Here is a 16426-nt window from a genome sequence, read left to right on the forward strand (position 1 = left end):
TGGCCTATTCATCAGTCACACTACTCTCCCAGATCACCAGTTGTGAACCCCATATGGCAAAGTGTGATCATATAAACAATTACAGATTTTGTGACTTTGTTGAATTCATACCAGAGGACAAAAGAGAACAGTTTATACTATTCATTTCTGAGGGTCACTTCTTGGTTAAAACTATCTTCCAGCTCTCTTTGGACTTGCTGATACAGCAGCAAGGACCAATACCACTTCCATAGTACAGTAAACTTGTTCATATGTGGCATTCTATCATCCAGAACTCTCCAATAACCAGCATTTTAATAAGTAAACTTGAGATACATTTTCCATAAGTTTCAATATAGTGAAAGTAAATACAAATTAATACAGCAAGTACAGTATAAATGTACAGTGTGCAATACTACTGTTGGTAAATAAAGTACTCTGCATACATTTGTTTGTTTCTTAATATCTAATCTTGTTTTTCTTTAGTGTTAGATATGCCTATCTATTATCCAGAATATTTGAATATCCAGCACCCTTCTGTTCCGGGGTGGCTGGAGATGAAAGAGTTTACTGTAATATGCTAGGGCTTCTTGGCTTCATCTGTCAAACTGCTCAGGGAGGTCCAAGTTATAGTAGAGGACCATCCATTTAAGGATCCAAAACAGTTTGCTGCCAAGACCAATGAGTAATTCTATTAATTGAAAGATTCAAGGTTCACACTCAGGTCTGTTGGTGTGTGTGTGTGTATGTATATATATATATATATATATATATATATATATATATATATATATATATATATATACCTGCAACAAAATGCAAACAAGGCAGGGTTTGTATGTTCTAGCATCCCCTATAAGCCCCAATATATACAGCAGTCCAGACAGCCTGCTAACCAGAGGCATCAACAGATACTGCCCAGACACAGACCAAGATCCTCCCTACCACTGCATCTTAACAATAAACCTGTAAACAGCAGATTTGAAGGTTTGGTTGAGGTTTTGCCAGACACAAGCTTTTGCTGTGAACACTACCTCCCATGAACTGTCCCTTTATTGATCATCTAATACTATTCTATGCAAACTGGCAAACCACCTCTTCCAGCAGATGAGTATTGAAAATCATCAAGACCAGCTGTGCTATCCAATTCCTCATCATCCCTCCTACCCACGCTCCCTTCTTGTTCTTCATCATGGACCCTGGCCACAAGCCCCTCCTGAGACAGGAGTTGCAGCTTCTATACAATTGGCATGGTAGAGTCAGTTCTGCTACATCACAGAGGGAAGGGCTTCTGTTTTCATTATTTTTTAATCCAAAAGAAGTATGAAGGATAGAAATCCATTTGCAATGTCAGGAAGCTAAACAAATTCATCAGCATACAATGATTCAGGATAGTTACATTACATAGAATCATTTTAACCTGAGAATAGGGGGATTGGTTCACAGTTCTCAACCTGCAAGACTCATATTTTCACATTCACTGTACATGCTATGCATAAGGAATTTTTTTTGTTTGTACTGGAACAGAAACATTTGTAACACACACTACTACCCTTTGACCTCTTCATGCCCCCCTGTATGTTTTCTAAAATCTGTGCTGTGGTGGCAGCTCTTCTTTGCAAGGATGGGGTCATGATATATGTCTGCTTAAACAACTGTCTATTCAAGGCTCACCCTTGGGCAGATGCCATTGAAGCCATGCACCAGACAATGTCATTCTTCTCCAGTTCTTATCTACAAAATGTTCAGAAGTCCACACTAGCAATAGACCAGAAGCTGGAATTCATAGGACCATAGCTAAGTTCTCTAGAAGCAACTACACACAGTTTGCAGTGCCTTTGCACACTTCATGCCTTAGATCAATACAAAAATATACAGACAGACAATGTAGCCTATATGTTCCACATAAACAGGAAGGAGTGTGATCCCACTCCTTATGCGGGGAAGCCATAAAACTCTGGACCTGGTGCACACAACACAAAATCACCATATCTGATCTTTATCTTTCAGAGTCTCAGAATATGATGACTGACACATTAAGTTGAAGGTTCTTGACTATGATTGGGAAATCAATACCGTTTCTAAGCAGAGACTTTCCAAATGGATTTTGGGTTGCATTTAGCTCTGTTACCAATAGCATGACATACAGCACCCCCATCCCTCCCAACAGAGATTAGAACACACTCCATAAGATCTGTAGCTACATCAGTTGTCCTGCTGCATAATGTGCCTGTTACCAACATATGCAATGCAGCTACTTGGCCATCTCATCACAGATTCATTCAACAATACATCATTGGCTGGGAAAAATGGCATTATCATCCATTCAGACCTTACTCCAAAGTCCCTCCTTTCCCCTGAAGGGTAGTGCTCTACAGTTGCCTAAAGTTGAGCCTCTACAGCGACTCCACTCAGAAAAAGAAGAAGAGAGGATTACTTGTGCAGTAACTGAGGTTCTTTGAGATGTGAGTCCCTGTGGATGCTTCGCTACTTGTCTTCCTCCTCTCTATTTGAGTTCTAATTAAATCCTCTGTGCTAGATAAGGAACCGGAGTGGGGAAAACAATCGCCTAAAATGAAGAACGCACCAGGATTGCACATCTCAAAGAAACTTAAGTTAGTGCATAAAGTGGGGCTAGTACAGCTTGCAATGAAACCCATACCACCACCTCTACACTTTTACTTCTAGAAGTGCTAATCACTGGTGAAGCACTCATGGGTACGTCTGGATTATAGTCACATACACTCAGATTTATGTAACCAAGGTTGTGTCTACACTAGCTCCCAACTTCGAAAGGAGCATGGTAAGTAGGGTGTTGGGAGATTACTAATGAAGTGCTGTGGTGCATGTGCAGCACTTCATTAAGGTAATTCTCCCCTGTGGCAACTTTGAAGTGGCAAACTTCAACGTGCCGGCTTCTGTGCTAGCCATGGCTGCATGCAATTTTGAGGAGTAAAGGGACTTTGAAGTACCCACGGGTTAGCTGCGGCTACACACAAGCCAGCACTTTGAAGTTTGCTGCTTCATTACTAATCTCCTGCCACCATATTTACAATGCTCCCTTCAAAGTTGGGAGCAAGTATGGACACAGCCCAAGTGTTCTATATTTATCTATTTTAGCTTTTCTTCTAACTCTTTCCAGCAGACTAGTCATTTTGTTTCTCTCTTCTAAACTCCTTCCAGTTTTGCACTCTTCATTACCAAAAAGATGACTGATGAGCTGAAAACTTTTTCTGCTTTGTTTGTATCTTCTTAGCAGTCACTCGATAATGAGTAGGACATCTTCATGTCACCCTCCTATTTGTGAGTCTGTTGATGGCTGATCAGCCCAATTCTGGAGCTGCAGATTTTAGGGGGTTGGTAGCTGTTGGAGGGGGTGGGGCAGTTTTTGGTGCTCTTTTCTTCTCCTCCACCTCTCCTCGTCTGCACTGTGGCAGGACCTCTCAGATTGTGCCACCCCCTCATGGATTACCATTCTCCACTGGGGACGGTCTTGAGTAAAGTTCTCCCAATTGTCGACGCCCGTGCTGCACTTTTTCATGTGTGCCTTCAGCATGTCTTTGTATTGCTTACGCTGGCCCCCAACACTCCTCTGTCCTTCCTCCAATTCAGAAAACAGAATCTGTTTTGGGAGGCGCAGATCAGATATCAGATCCACGTGACCAGTACAACGAAGTTGTTGAATGATAATGGCTTCAGTGCTGGTCATGTTCAACTCTTCCAGGATTCTAGTGTTCATGTGCCTATCCTCCCAAGAGAGACTTAGGATTCTCCTGAGGCAGTGTAGATGATATTGTTCAAGTGCCTTCAAATGACACTTGTGTGTTGTCCAGGTTTCACAGGCATACAGTGGCACAGGAACAACCACAGTACAGTATACAAGGAGTTTTGTCTTGGGCTAGATGTCCCAGTTCTCAAAGACACTTTGCCTCAGGCGGGCGAAAGCAGAGCTTGCACGGCTCAGATGATGCTGGATTTCCACATCAATGTCGACTTTAGTGGAGAGATGATTTCCAAGGTATGGGAAGTGCTCCACATTTTCCAGTCGTTCTCTGTTGACTTCAATAGAAGGTGCTTGAGATTGGTGGAGAACCTTGGTCTTTCTGATGCTCAGTGTTAGACCAATATTGTCATATGCTTCAACAAAGACACTTAAGATGGTCTGAAGGGCTGTGGGGGAGAGAGCAGTAACCATATTCTCATCTGTATACTGGAGCTCCCTGATCGAGGTTGTGGTGTTCTTGCTTTTCCTCCATCTCCCATAAACTGGGGCTTTATTTATTCATTCTAAAATTGCATTGCCCTTTTTTTATTGCAGTTGGGTCTGAATGACAATGTCCTTGCATACTAAGGGGTTGTCCACATAAGAGAGTTTCATTGGTTTAATGTAAGATAAACTGGTGGAGACCTCTGTGTGGATACTTTCTTTTTTCAGTTTAAGAGTATTCAATTTAAATTAAATTATCTGAATATTCTGAACTCTTAAATCAGAAAAAACTTGTCTACACAGGGATTTGCACCAGTTTTAACTCAGTCATTTTAAGGATGCTCTGTACCTTGCTGAATGGCCCAAAAGCTAGCAGCATAGCCAGGATAGGCAACAACTTTCCTGATATAAAAAGCTTTAAAAAAATAATTTTTCTTTCATTTTTCTTCTCTTTGTGGTTAATGGGCCCCCTGAATCATGAATGAATTTGTGCCAGTTAATCAGCAGGCCAAATCATCCTGTTTTGCTCCAATGGGAGAAAGGATCCTCATTCAGTCTTGGGTCTTCTTCCTCACCTTACCTCTGCTGTTTTTTATAGCGTTCCTCCAAAAGGCAGCAAAACAAAATAGATTTTATTCTCACAGGTATCCCTGCTTTGCTGTCAGCAGAATTAAATGGCAGCAGTAAAAGGCAACAATCTAGTTAGTTTTCGTTTAGCTGTATTATAGGAAAGATATGGGAAGATAGAACTAATCCTTAGCAGTCCAAGGAAGACAGCACTGTGTCTGTTAGCATTGGGTTCCTATTCAGGAGATTATCTTTGTAACCATGAATTGAAGTCCTATTAAAAAAAAAAAAAACACTTAGATTCTGCAGAAGTTAACATGATTGGTTCCTCCACTCCCCAGTGGCAGGTAGGTAATTAAACTTTTATATGTTCTGGCCATAGTTATTTACTGCCTTTAAATGAAAGTACTGTATAATATTGGCTCAGTGATTCTCTATACAATGGATGGTGAAGTTTTGCAAAATCAGAATGAGCTTTTAAGTTTCAATATAAACAATTAATCAAGCAGTGAATTATTGGAGAGCCTAGTGAGCCAGAAGAAGAGCAGTATTTCTGATTTTGCTCAATCCTTTTCATTTATTAACTGAGGAGAAACAAGTTTTACTGAACTTTTTATTTCTTTTCAAGGAAGAGACAATTTCAGGTTTAAAGGATCTAATTTCTGAAATGGAGCAATCATCAAAGTAAGTCTCAGATTCCAAGTACAGCATCATAGAAGTTTTAGTTTTATGTGAAAATATTGCATTGTTAAGCTATATACTGAAATTTAAATGTTAACAAATTATTTCCAGTTTATTGTCTTATTATATGTCATTTTTTATGTTATAACTGCTTTTGCTTAATATTTATTTATAAACTCTTTAGCTCCTTGAAAGCTACCAGTCTTGTTTGGTTAATTATTATTGTTATATTTAAATACTTATATCCCTATCATATCTGCTGCATAGACAGTCTACTGAAGCTCTCTGCATCTGTGAAGAGGATATCAACAGATTGCGTCAACAACTGGATGAAGCCAACGATGAACTTGCTCAGAATGGCAGGGAGAGAGAATCATTAGCTCAAGAGAATGACAGGTTACAGGAGCAACTTCATAGAGTTAAGAAGGAAAATCAGGTATATCTATGTACGAAATCCTAGACTGAAAGGTAAAAATGCATATTTCCCAAAGTGTTGCCTGTAATTTATGTGCTATTCATATGCAAAAAAAAAAAAAAAATTCAGACCTGCTAACTGTTTTCTAATGTTAGCTCTTATATTATCATGCCCTGTTTTCTCCTATACATCAGCTACCTTCGGGAAGTGATGAGAAATAAGCTTCTAGGTCCAGGGTTCTCATATTTTTTCATAGTGTGGATTACAGTGTGTGTCTTCAGGGGTCACTACACCAATTTCTTATATGGAAAACTAATACTAAGAAAGTATTTAAGATTTAATATAAAGTAATATTTTAGCTGTCCTTTCAAGGTGACAAGTGTTCTTCAAGTGCTTATTCATGTTGATTCCAAGTAGGTGTGCATATGCCGCATTCACGATCATCAGAAGGCTTTTCCCTTAGCACCACCCACTGGGTGAACTGTGTACCCCCTTGGAGTGGCATCTCCATGGAGTTCAGTATATCATCATGCTGGCCCTTCCCCTGACCTTTCCCATCTTTAGTTCCTTCTTACTGCCATGAAGGTCATTGCAGTAGTGTTTATCTTACTCATCAAATGCTCCCTTAGAGCATTGGTTGGTTCCATAGTTGTTTCAAGTTTCTGTTTGTTGGTTAGAAGTATATGTTTTGGTTTGGTACCAGAGTTCTACCCCTTCCTTTTCCTCTACTTGGCTCCAGGGCATGACTCAGGAACAGGGGATTTAGCTGTGTGGGACTTGTAGCAAGCCTGTGCCAACAAGCAATCCCCACAGCAGTGTTTGAAGTGCCTTGGAGAAAGGCATCAAACATCTGTAAAATTTGCAGGTCATTTCTACTAAGGACTAAGAAAAAATTGGATTTTAGATTATAACAAATCTTAATGCTCTCTGATTGTAAATTCTGGGTCCAAGTGAATAGGTGTGGAGCACCTGGTGTCAGTGCACAAAACGGCACTGAAGAAGCAGCCAACGGTTCCTCAACACCACAGATTTCCTGGCATTGCTGCCATTCACCAGTGCCAGATAAGTGGAAGAAGACTGAGAAGGGCCTTGCATGAATCAGGACATCTCAGCTTTCTGAGCCAACAGGAGCGCTCAGCATGCAAAACTCAGAGGCCAGGGCCATTGACATCAGTTCCCATTGTGGTTCTGTCAGTTCCAGCACCTAGTCTGCTTGTGGCAGCCAAGGTCAGGTGGAGGATTGGACTTTCCATCCACCCCTCACACTTTGGAAGCTACCTCATTGAGATGATAGTGCTGCAAACCCAAGCAGTTCAGGACAAGCCTCCAATTATGCCATACCCTGTGCTATCAAGAGGGAAGCTGGGTACACTACTCCATTTCTGTAGGAGCCTGTCCCGCTCTCCATCACGTTCCTGGTCACAGCCAGTACCCCAGTGTGGGTAGAATGGCACCATTCTCTGACACTGACAGAGCAGTGTCAATTCCTGGCTCCAGTCAAGCATCAAAGATAATCCCCATCTGTGCACCATTTACCCATTCAACGGGGTCAGCACCTCCATTGTCTTCCAGATCCAGCTGGGGTCCTTGGTATCAAGGTGGAATCAGTTTACTGTTGTTCTCATAGACACAGGAGTGATAGGGCCACTTCATTAGCAACTCCAGATGCAATGGCCCTTCTGGACTGCTTTCCAGGGGCTTACAATCATTAGTCTTGGAATCTAGAATTTCCCAATCACATAAGGAGCAACAGGCCCCTTGGTATCAGAGGCAGCACTATCCTGCACAGTCACATAGGCATTCTCTCCAGTGGCACAGGGGCCAGTCCAAACAGTCACCACCACAACCACTAATAACCCACTGGCACACCCAGCCAAATGCCAGGACATCACAGACCTCAGAGGGCCAAGAGGACCCTGTCTGACCTGGAAGATCATCATCCTTGTCACAAGATGGGGCAATAGTGGCAACCTTGCCTTCAGGGCCCTCCTTCAATAGATCACAAGCCAATCAGGACCTCTTCTGCAAGGCAGCCCACAATATGGGGCTGTAGACAGAGGAGGTGACTGAACCTGAGGAACCTATGGTAGACATTCTCACACCAGAAGGTCAGCCTATGCTAGCCCTGCCACTGATAAGAACTATTCAGAGCAACGCTAAAACGCACTGCCAGACCGCTGCATCAATCACTCCCATTGTGAGGAAGGGTTGAGCAAAATCACTTTGTCTCTTCAAAGGGATGTGAGTGCTTATTTTCACATCCCCACCATGCTCACTGGTGGTCATTGCTGTTAATGAAAAAGAAGGGCCAGGACAAAAGGGAATGTCTCTGAAGTCAAAGGAGTCCAAGAGGTTAGACCTTTTCAGCAGAAAGCTCTATTTGACCAGAGGCTTACAGCTTAGGATCACTAATTAAATCACAAGTAGGCTATCCTGAGCAGGATGGGCCTCTATGTTGAAGTTCAAAGACCTCATCCCACCAGTGTCCAGGGCCAAATTTGCAGCTATCTATAAAGACAAAATGGTAGCAAGAATTTTCCTTCAAGCCTCCTTGGATGCAGCGACTCAGCTGCCCAGACACTCTCATTGGGCATATTCATGAGAAGAGGGGCATGGTTATAATCCATCTGGTCTTCCCCCCAGAGGAGACATTGCAGGACCTTCCATTTGAAGGCACAGGCCTGCTTTGGGGCCAGACTAATTCTAAGTTGAAATGTATACACCAGCACCCCAGAGAAAGCAGTTTTTTTAGCCTCAGCCTCAACATCAACAATTGTACCCACTGTGCTCTAGGTAGGAATTTTATAGGAGCTCCAGATGAAAACCAGTACAGTGCCAGTCAGGGCAAGGATGTGGCCCTAAAAAGCCTTCTTCAGAACCCAAACAAAGGTTTTGAGGGTACACATGAAGAGGGTGTATCCACCACAACTCTGGATCCTCTCTTAAAATTCTTGAACTGCCTATCCCACTTCTACCATGCCTGATCCCAGATAACATCAGTGGGTTTATTGCACGGTAGAAGTGGAATATTCTTTCCAGTTTTGTTCCTTCCCTCTCGCCCATCCCCCTTCCCCATCCCTCTTCAGGGACCCTCCTTATTCAGGAGGTTAAATTGCTCTGCAACAAAGGGCCAGTGGAGGTGGTTCCTCAGAACCAGAGCAGTAAGGGATTCTGCTCTAGTTATTTCCTAATCTGCATGACAAAGTATGATCTCAGGCTCATCTTGGACCCTTGTGGACTCAATAAATTGATGTAAATGCTGGAAGTTCCACATGGTCTCCCTGAGCATAATTATCCCTTCCCTGGATCTGATGGATATGCTACCCTTGACACGAAAGATGCATACTTCCATATATCCATTCTTCCTCAGCATAGACACTTCCTGTGCATTGTTATCAAAAGGAGACATTTCCAATTCACAGTACTACTATGCAACCAGTGCACCATGTCCCGGGTGTTCATCAAGGCTGCATCTACACTGAGCTGTAGTGCTAACAGCTTGATGTAAATGAGTGTCTCAAAAATGTAAATGGCTGCTTGTTTGCATATTCACAGGGATTATTTGCATATTCACATAGTAGTAGAGGCTGCTGCTTCCACAAAACAAGCAGTGTAGACATGATTCTGCCAGCAAAAACCTCCTTTGTCAGCAGCCCCTTATCCCTGATTTTTTTCAGGGCAAAAGGGGCTGTCCACAAAGGGGGGTTTTGCCAGCAGAATCACATCTACACTGCTTGTTTTCTGGCATCAGAGGCTGCTGCCAGCAGGGTGATCTCCCATGAATATGCAAATTAGATTGCTCATTTACATCAAGCTGCCAGCACTACAGCTCAGTGTAGATGCAGCCCAAGTGTGTGTCTTTGGTAGCAGCCTTCCTTCGCTGGAGGGGCAGGCAGGTATTCGAGGGTGGATTGATTTAAATCAAGGCTATTAAATCATTGATTTAAATCATGATTTGAGCCACAAAAATCACAGCAGAAAAGTTTGAGTTTAAAATATTTTGCATCTGTTAACCATAAAAATCTGTGCATCAAAGCAATATTTACCTTCTTGTAGAATGAAATAAGGAACTAAAGATATAAGAATATGTTTAACCTTGTGGAAAAAACTATTTTCACAGATTCTACACCAAAAATTTGCAAAGTGTCAGAATGAACTTGATGATATGAAGTTGAAAGTGCAGGATTCAAGCACAGATATTGCCACACTGAAGAGCACATTGAATTCTATTGTAAGTATTTGCATTTAGCTGAGACAGCAAAAACTACACAGGTAACAAAAGCTAAGTTGTGGCTTTAATTCTTTTATATTAGTCAAGCAAGGGAGAAGTGTGCCAATTTTGTGGGTTCATAAAATGGGGTACTAGATGATAGTTCAGGGTGGGTAATTTTTGATGAGGGGAGCACTCCAAGATTTTGGCAAGTGGTCAAAGGCTACACTTTTCAATGAAGGTGGGGTGGGGTGGGGTCTGGGATGGAGTTTGGGTGCAGAAGGGAGCTCATGCTAAGAGACTGGGGTATGGAAGAGGGTGTGAGATCTGGGATGGAGTTTGGGTGAAGGAAGGGCTTATGGCCTTGGGCAGGATATTGGGGTGCAGGGTTTGGGAGGGAGTATGACTGCAGGAAAGGATTCTGGCCTGGAAGAGAGGTGCAGGATGGAGTGTTGGGTTTGAGAGGCAGTTAGGGTGGAGTTTCGGATGTAGGCTCTGGTCAGAAGGCACTTATCTAAGCAGCTTCTGGCTAGCTGTACTCTCAAGCAGGCTGAGAAATTGGGCTACACTTCCCCAACCCCCAGCCACATCTCTCAGCTCCCATTGGTGAGAAACTGGCCAATAGGATCTGAAAGATTTTGTTGGGGGTAGGGAGTAGTGTGCAAAGCCCTGCCCCAGCAGTACAGAGAGCAATAAAGAGTGGGCCAGATAAAAAGGCTTGGTGGGCCGGAATTAGCCCACAGGCTGTATCTTGCCCATCTCTTTGATACAAGAACTGGGTGTCTCATCTCCAGGTCATTGATGTAACGCCAGATTGGATCAATAATGACTGAAATGTATCATGAATCATTTGTTTGCTACCATGGTGTTCTTTGTCTTCATTGATTTGGGAGGTAGCTATACACAACAGAGTGGGCACACAACTCCCATTAATAGTTGCTGAAACTTCCAGGAAGTGGTCACAATTCACCAGATTTATTTTCAGTAAGAACTATTCCAAGTAGATTTCAATCTACTATATATTTGTGAGAGGTTTTTTTTTTCTGTCCATCCATTTGTCCGTTTCTCTGTACAAGATCTTCTTCTAAATGGTAATTACAAGGACCACCAAATTAGCTATACAGCTGCCTCTTATTATAATTGAAAGCAACGGAAGGGTTGGTTGTGCCTGGAAAATGGGATGTACCTGAAGTGGGACTGCTTCTCATAACATGGAAAGGGAAGACTCTGCTATATAATAACCATATGGGGACAGCAGGGGACATGTGATGGAAAGCAGGGACAGTTATACTGTACAGTGACCCGGGGGAGGGGGAAGAGGATGCAAGAAAGTGGGTTGGTAGTGATAGGATAATGGGATGTGCCCAGAATGGGATTGCTTCTCATAAAGCCCCACAGGAAAGAAACAGAATTACCAGGCAGATGAAGGGGCTGGCTGGGTGCATGCACCCTTCCTCTGGCGGTGCCTGCTGGAGCTGCACTAGCCATGGAAAGATGTATGATTTTTATCTGGCTGCAAGCTGCTATAGAGGGCTGGAGTAGTCCTCTCTCCCTGGGGGGGCAGCTTGCATAATGAATCCCTCATCACAAAACCCACCTCAAAGCAATGATTTAAATGAAGAAAAACAAAAATTAATTGAGTGAAGAACCCAAGCAAGACTGGTTGAATCTTTTAGTAGTGTCTGTAAATGTTAGAACTTGTAATTTAATGGTATTTCTAGGATTTAGTACACAGAGTTGACATTCACTTATCTTCAAGAACATTAAATTATTCCAATCATTTATGTGCCTGGACTGGAATTTTTAATTTAAAATATGAATTAAGAATATCGCTATATTGAAAAAATTAATTTTAATCATTTAACTTAAAATGTGGATAATAGATAAGCCCATGTAAGAAGATACAAAACATTCTACCTCTTAAGAAATGTTTTATTTGATGTTCAGTCTGAAAGGGCAGACTTCTTTGTGTCATCCCTGTACACTATGCTTTCTATTTATTTTGTCTGTCTTAAAGCATAAGATCAATTTTTTTAAAAATTCAGATTCTGTATTTTAGGAGAGAGAGAACCGTGAACTTTCAGAGAACTACCGCAGGGCCAATGAACAGGCAGAAAGCTGGGAAGCAAAATTCCACCAAGCGGAGGGAGATTGCAGCTCTGTCAGACTGATGCTCCTCAATACAGAGTCTGAGAGCCACAGGCTGAAAGAAAGAATGCAGTCCCTTGAAATCGAGATTGAGCAAGTAAGTTGGCATAGTATCCTCATAGATCACCTTAATCTAAACCTTGCCTGGTAATATCTTAACTCTACAGTTGTTTAAAAATTTCTTGCAATACCTTCTACAGCACAGGATGATAGAGAACAAAATTTTATGAAGAATACTGGACTGTGGTGCATCTTATAGCAGCATGGGTTGGAATTACGTTAGCCACTGAATTAGGAGGCCGTTGATGGAATTTAGACTCTTAAATGCCTAATTCCTATTTGAAAATGAAATTTAGGCTTGTGAATCAGTTAGGATTGCAGTGCTGAGCACAACACCATCTAAATACTTTTAACATTGTGGGACCAAATGTTTGGGGTACCCAGTAAAAGTAGGAAAACCTCAGTTTCACTAAAACTGGCCAGAACACTGTCACTGCCTCTTTAAATTGGAATATACCTGGTAAAACAAGATGTGCTTTCCCTAAACAAGAATGTCAGTGAGAAAACCCATGGTTGTCACCTTGGAAGTGCTGCTTTGGGCTGATTTACTTTTGGTCACTTCCATAGAATACCTCATGTTACAAGTGACAGCAATTGTAAGTATTATTCACAATTTCTGAGAACTTGTTGATTGTTTTCCTTCTCAGTCTCTGTTTTCTGTACATAGAAAGAGAGGATTTATTTTATTGTTCAGAAAAGTAGTTCTGTTCTGAAACTAAAAATATTGACCTGAAAGCAAAATTATGAAGATCATCCACTCCACAGGCATTGCAAAATCCCGAATGGATTCCAAAATGTCTGTGACAATTTTATGATCAGAAACGAGAAAGAAGAGGTGTGGAAAGTTTTATTTTAAAACTTACTCAAGATTATTTCCAAAGTTATAAGTTTTACAAAAGAATGCACAAAGATTTTTTTTTTTCCCCTTCGAAGGTTTCTCAAAAACAGTATGGATTGTTTTCCAACTCTCAGATTTTTGGATAATGTTAAATAAGTTTCAGTACAAGTTGTTATTTAACTTAGGCAATTTGGTTTTGGCAGCACTTATCAACTGAAAAAGCCTACAAGTCACAGATTTCTACCTTAAACAAGTCTCTTATGAAAATGGAAGAGGAGCTTCAGAACGTGCAACTAGAGAAAGTCTCTGTACTTGCAGATCTCACGTCTACACGAGAGCTATGTATGAAATTAGATTCTAGCAAAGAACTATTAAATCGGCAGTTAAACTCTACAGCACAAGAAGTAGAAAGGGTATGTTAAATAATATATACTGGAAGAACAGCCTACATGTGCAAATTATTAAGTTTCAATTTATGAGAGAGATTTTTTTTTTTTGGTACTTTGGGTCTGAATTTTCAACAGGATTGGCAATGATGAAACATACCTCAAAGGGGCCTTTGAGCTGTCTTAAGATGGATACCTCAGAAATCAAGGAAGCTAAAATTACTAGTCACTTCTGACAATCTTCAAAAGCTTCAGATTGGTTAAGGTCTGAAGAACATGACTGCTTACTCATACTCTCAAATATTTTGAGTATAATTCTTTCTCTGTCATTCCCTGTTTCAATCTTTATATTTCTTTTGTCTGTCCTCCCTACACAGCTAGATCCTTCCTCTTTTCTTTCCTTGACTTCCAGCCTTACACTTTATCTTTCCCTGCCTCTATAACGGACCTGCTACTTTGACATTAACATTGAGAGTTCTGGTAATGCCTTTGTTGGGCAGTTGGGCAGTCGTTTTAGTCAAATCTTGCGTATTCTGTGGGCTTTTCATCTCATCAATATGCAGTTCTAATAGGTGAAGCCACCGCCTTCTTTCGTACAAAGACCTGGGGCAGGTATCAAGAAATACAAGTTTATATCTAAGTTTGATAGTCAGCATATTTCTGCATAAGTGCATCTTGTGAATGTTTTTGGACTCCCCACCCCTCAAAAGATCAAACAGGACACTCAGGCATGATATGCAGAGGAAGCCTTAAACTGTATGACAGGGATAGTCAGTTATTTTTTTGGACAACATCTGGACTCCAGAGAGAAATAATACAAAACAAAACAATATGATAAGTAAATAAAAAGCTTCTAGAGTTCATTCAAACCTAAACAAAAAAGCAGTCCAGTAGCATTTTAAAGACTAACAAAATAAATGCTACTGGACTGCTTTTTTGTTTTGAGAGTATATAGACTAACATGGTTATCTCTTTGTTACTTATCTGGCAGTCTAGGTTAGTAGAGCCCCATGCAGATACAAAATTTGTATCTGTATCTGGTCTGAAATATTTTGTTCAGTCCACAAAAATGGTCCATGGATATTATGCAATATCCATGAATTTGCATGACTCTGTGAATTATGCCCATGATCTGCCCGTTGACTACCTCCTCTATACAGGGTCTGACTGAAGCTGTCTGAAATGCAATGTGAGATTACCAGACTTGCTGGATACTTTCCATGCGCTCATCAGATAGGCTAGCTGTCAGTGATCGTGGAGAGGGAGGAGGGTTGCAGAAAAGAAGGAAGCACTTTGAATATATATTAGATATATTTTAATATATTCTGGGAAGGGTGTTTTTTTAAGGACTAAAGTTGGGAAGCTGTCTCTAGTTTTGCACATTATTCAGGTATGCTTTACCCAAAACTATTTGTACTCTCCCACACAAGCCCCTACTTTCTATAGCATTCCATTAAACAAATCAGCAACAAACTGAAAATTCTATGGTAGCATGAAGTATATTCAAAATTAGACATTTTATATGAATTAAAGTTGTTATTAATAATACTGTTGTTATAGCATTCCTCGTTTCCTCATGTTCCAGTATGCCGTTTACCATTTATTTCAACTTTATATGGCTTCCAAACTTTAAATTTTCAACATACTGCAAATATTTATATTGACCCCTGTAGAACTGTAATCTGAAAATCATTGAAGGGAGAAAGAATTGGAGTTTTTGATTGCTGGGTAGTAGAAAGTTGGCCATCTGAAGGATGATTTAGGTTTCAGCTGCCAGCCTGCAATCTGAAATTGACATAGTACATTAAAAAATGGTCGATGGGCTAAATAGATATAAATGGAAAACCTGTAAATCTTTGTCTTTCAGCTGCAGAGTGAATGGGAGTCTTCTCGGTCTGAAGTAGAACTCCTCAGAAAACAGCTAGCTAATGAGAGGATCTCTATGAAAAACCTGGAATCTTTGCTGGCATCTAACCGAGAGAAAGAATTTCAGTCTCAGATGTCCAAACAAGAAAAGGAATCTGAAATTCAGCTCCTTAAAGAGCAGCTTTCTCTGGCTGAGAATAAACTGTGAGTAACTACTTGATTTTCTGAATAGAAGTGATTTTTGTCTGAGTTCAGACATACATACATGTATTGATTATTTACTTGCATTTTTGAGCAGTTAGAGAATGTGAATAATTGAAGAAGTCAAAGAGTTGATCCCTCCTTTTGATTCAGCAGCTGTACCATATGTTTCCCCTTTAGTTTTTTAGTTGAGCTCTTGTTTTAAACTGTTAATGTGAACTGCACTCCAGTGCTGCCCTTGATGACTCAAGTTGTGTATATTGATGTAACTAGCAGGTTCTAATAGCCCATTTTTTCTTAATCACATGACAGTTTTGTGTCTTTTACAGTGCTATCCAGAGTCGAGATTTTGCCCAGCTCAGAAATACAACAACTCAACTAGAATCTGAGCTAGATATCACCAAAAGGCAGCTGGGGACAGAGCGGTTTGAAAGGCAAGTGTATGTTTTCATACTACTCTTAATTCCCTGCATTATTTTAGATGAAGTATAATACAGTTAGGCCGTGTCTACACTACAAAAATAACTTTGAAGTTGCTTATTTCGAAGTACAACTTTGAAGTAACAGACTTCAAAATTGAGTGTCTACACACACACTACTTTGAAATTTAACTCAAAGGATGGAATAAGGACTTCAAAGCTGGGCTCCCTTACTTTGAAGTTAACTTCGAAGTAAGGGAAAACTTGTGTAGGTTCTCTGCGGGCTACTTCAAAGTTAGTTCCTAGTGTAGATGCACACTTAGAGTAATAATTGAGAAGAGAAATGGTCAGGTATTTAAGGTTCTACTGGGAGATGTGGGTTCAGTGCCTTTTTGATGCCACAGTATAATTAATTAATGTAATGCCCCTCTGCAAATTACATTGGACAA

At 40.8% G+C, this 16426-nt stretch overlaps 1 protein-coding gene across 2 annotated transcripts in view; it reads left to right on the forward strand.

The window, feature by feature from the left end:
- The window catches only part of TSGA10 (testis specific 10), a 70585-nt gene that overhangs the window by 30830 nt on the left and 23329 nt on the right, over positions 1 to 16426 (forward strand). The window contains exons 12-18 of one of the 2 annotated variants that reach the window (XM_074991633.1): positions 5382 to 5437; positions 5702 to 5870; positions 9970 to 10080; positions 12119 to 12304; positions 13309 to 13518; positions 15359 to 15561; positions 15888 to 15992. In XM_074991633.1, coding sequence (XP_074847734.1) covers positions 5382 to 5437; positions 5702 to 5870; positions 9970 to 10080; positions 12119 to 12304; positions 13309 to 13518; positions 15359 to 15561; positions 15888 to 15992 — 1040 coding nt within the window. The remainder of the gene's footprint in view (positions 1 to 5381; positions 5438 to 5701; positions 5871 to 9969; positions 10081 to 12118; positions 12305 to 13308; positions 13519 to 15358; positions 15562 to 15887; positions 15993 to 16426) is intronic. The other variant, XM_074991642.1, reaches the window with a different exon arrangement.

The sequence above is a fragment of the Carettochelys insculpta genome, chromosome 1, assembly GCF_033958435.1.
Source record: "Carettochelys insculpta isolate YL-2023 chromosome 1, ASM3395843v1, whole genome shotgun sequence".
NCBI classification, from domain to species: Eukaryota; Metazoa; Chordata; order Testudines; family Carettochelyidae; genus Carettochelys; species Carettochelys insculpta.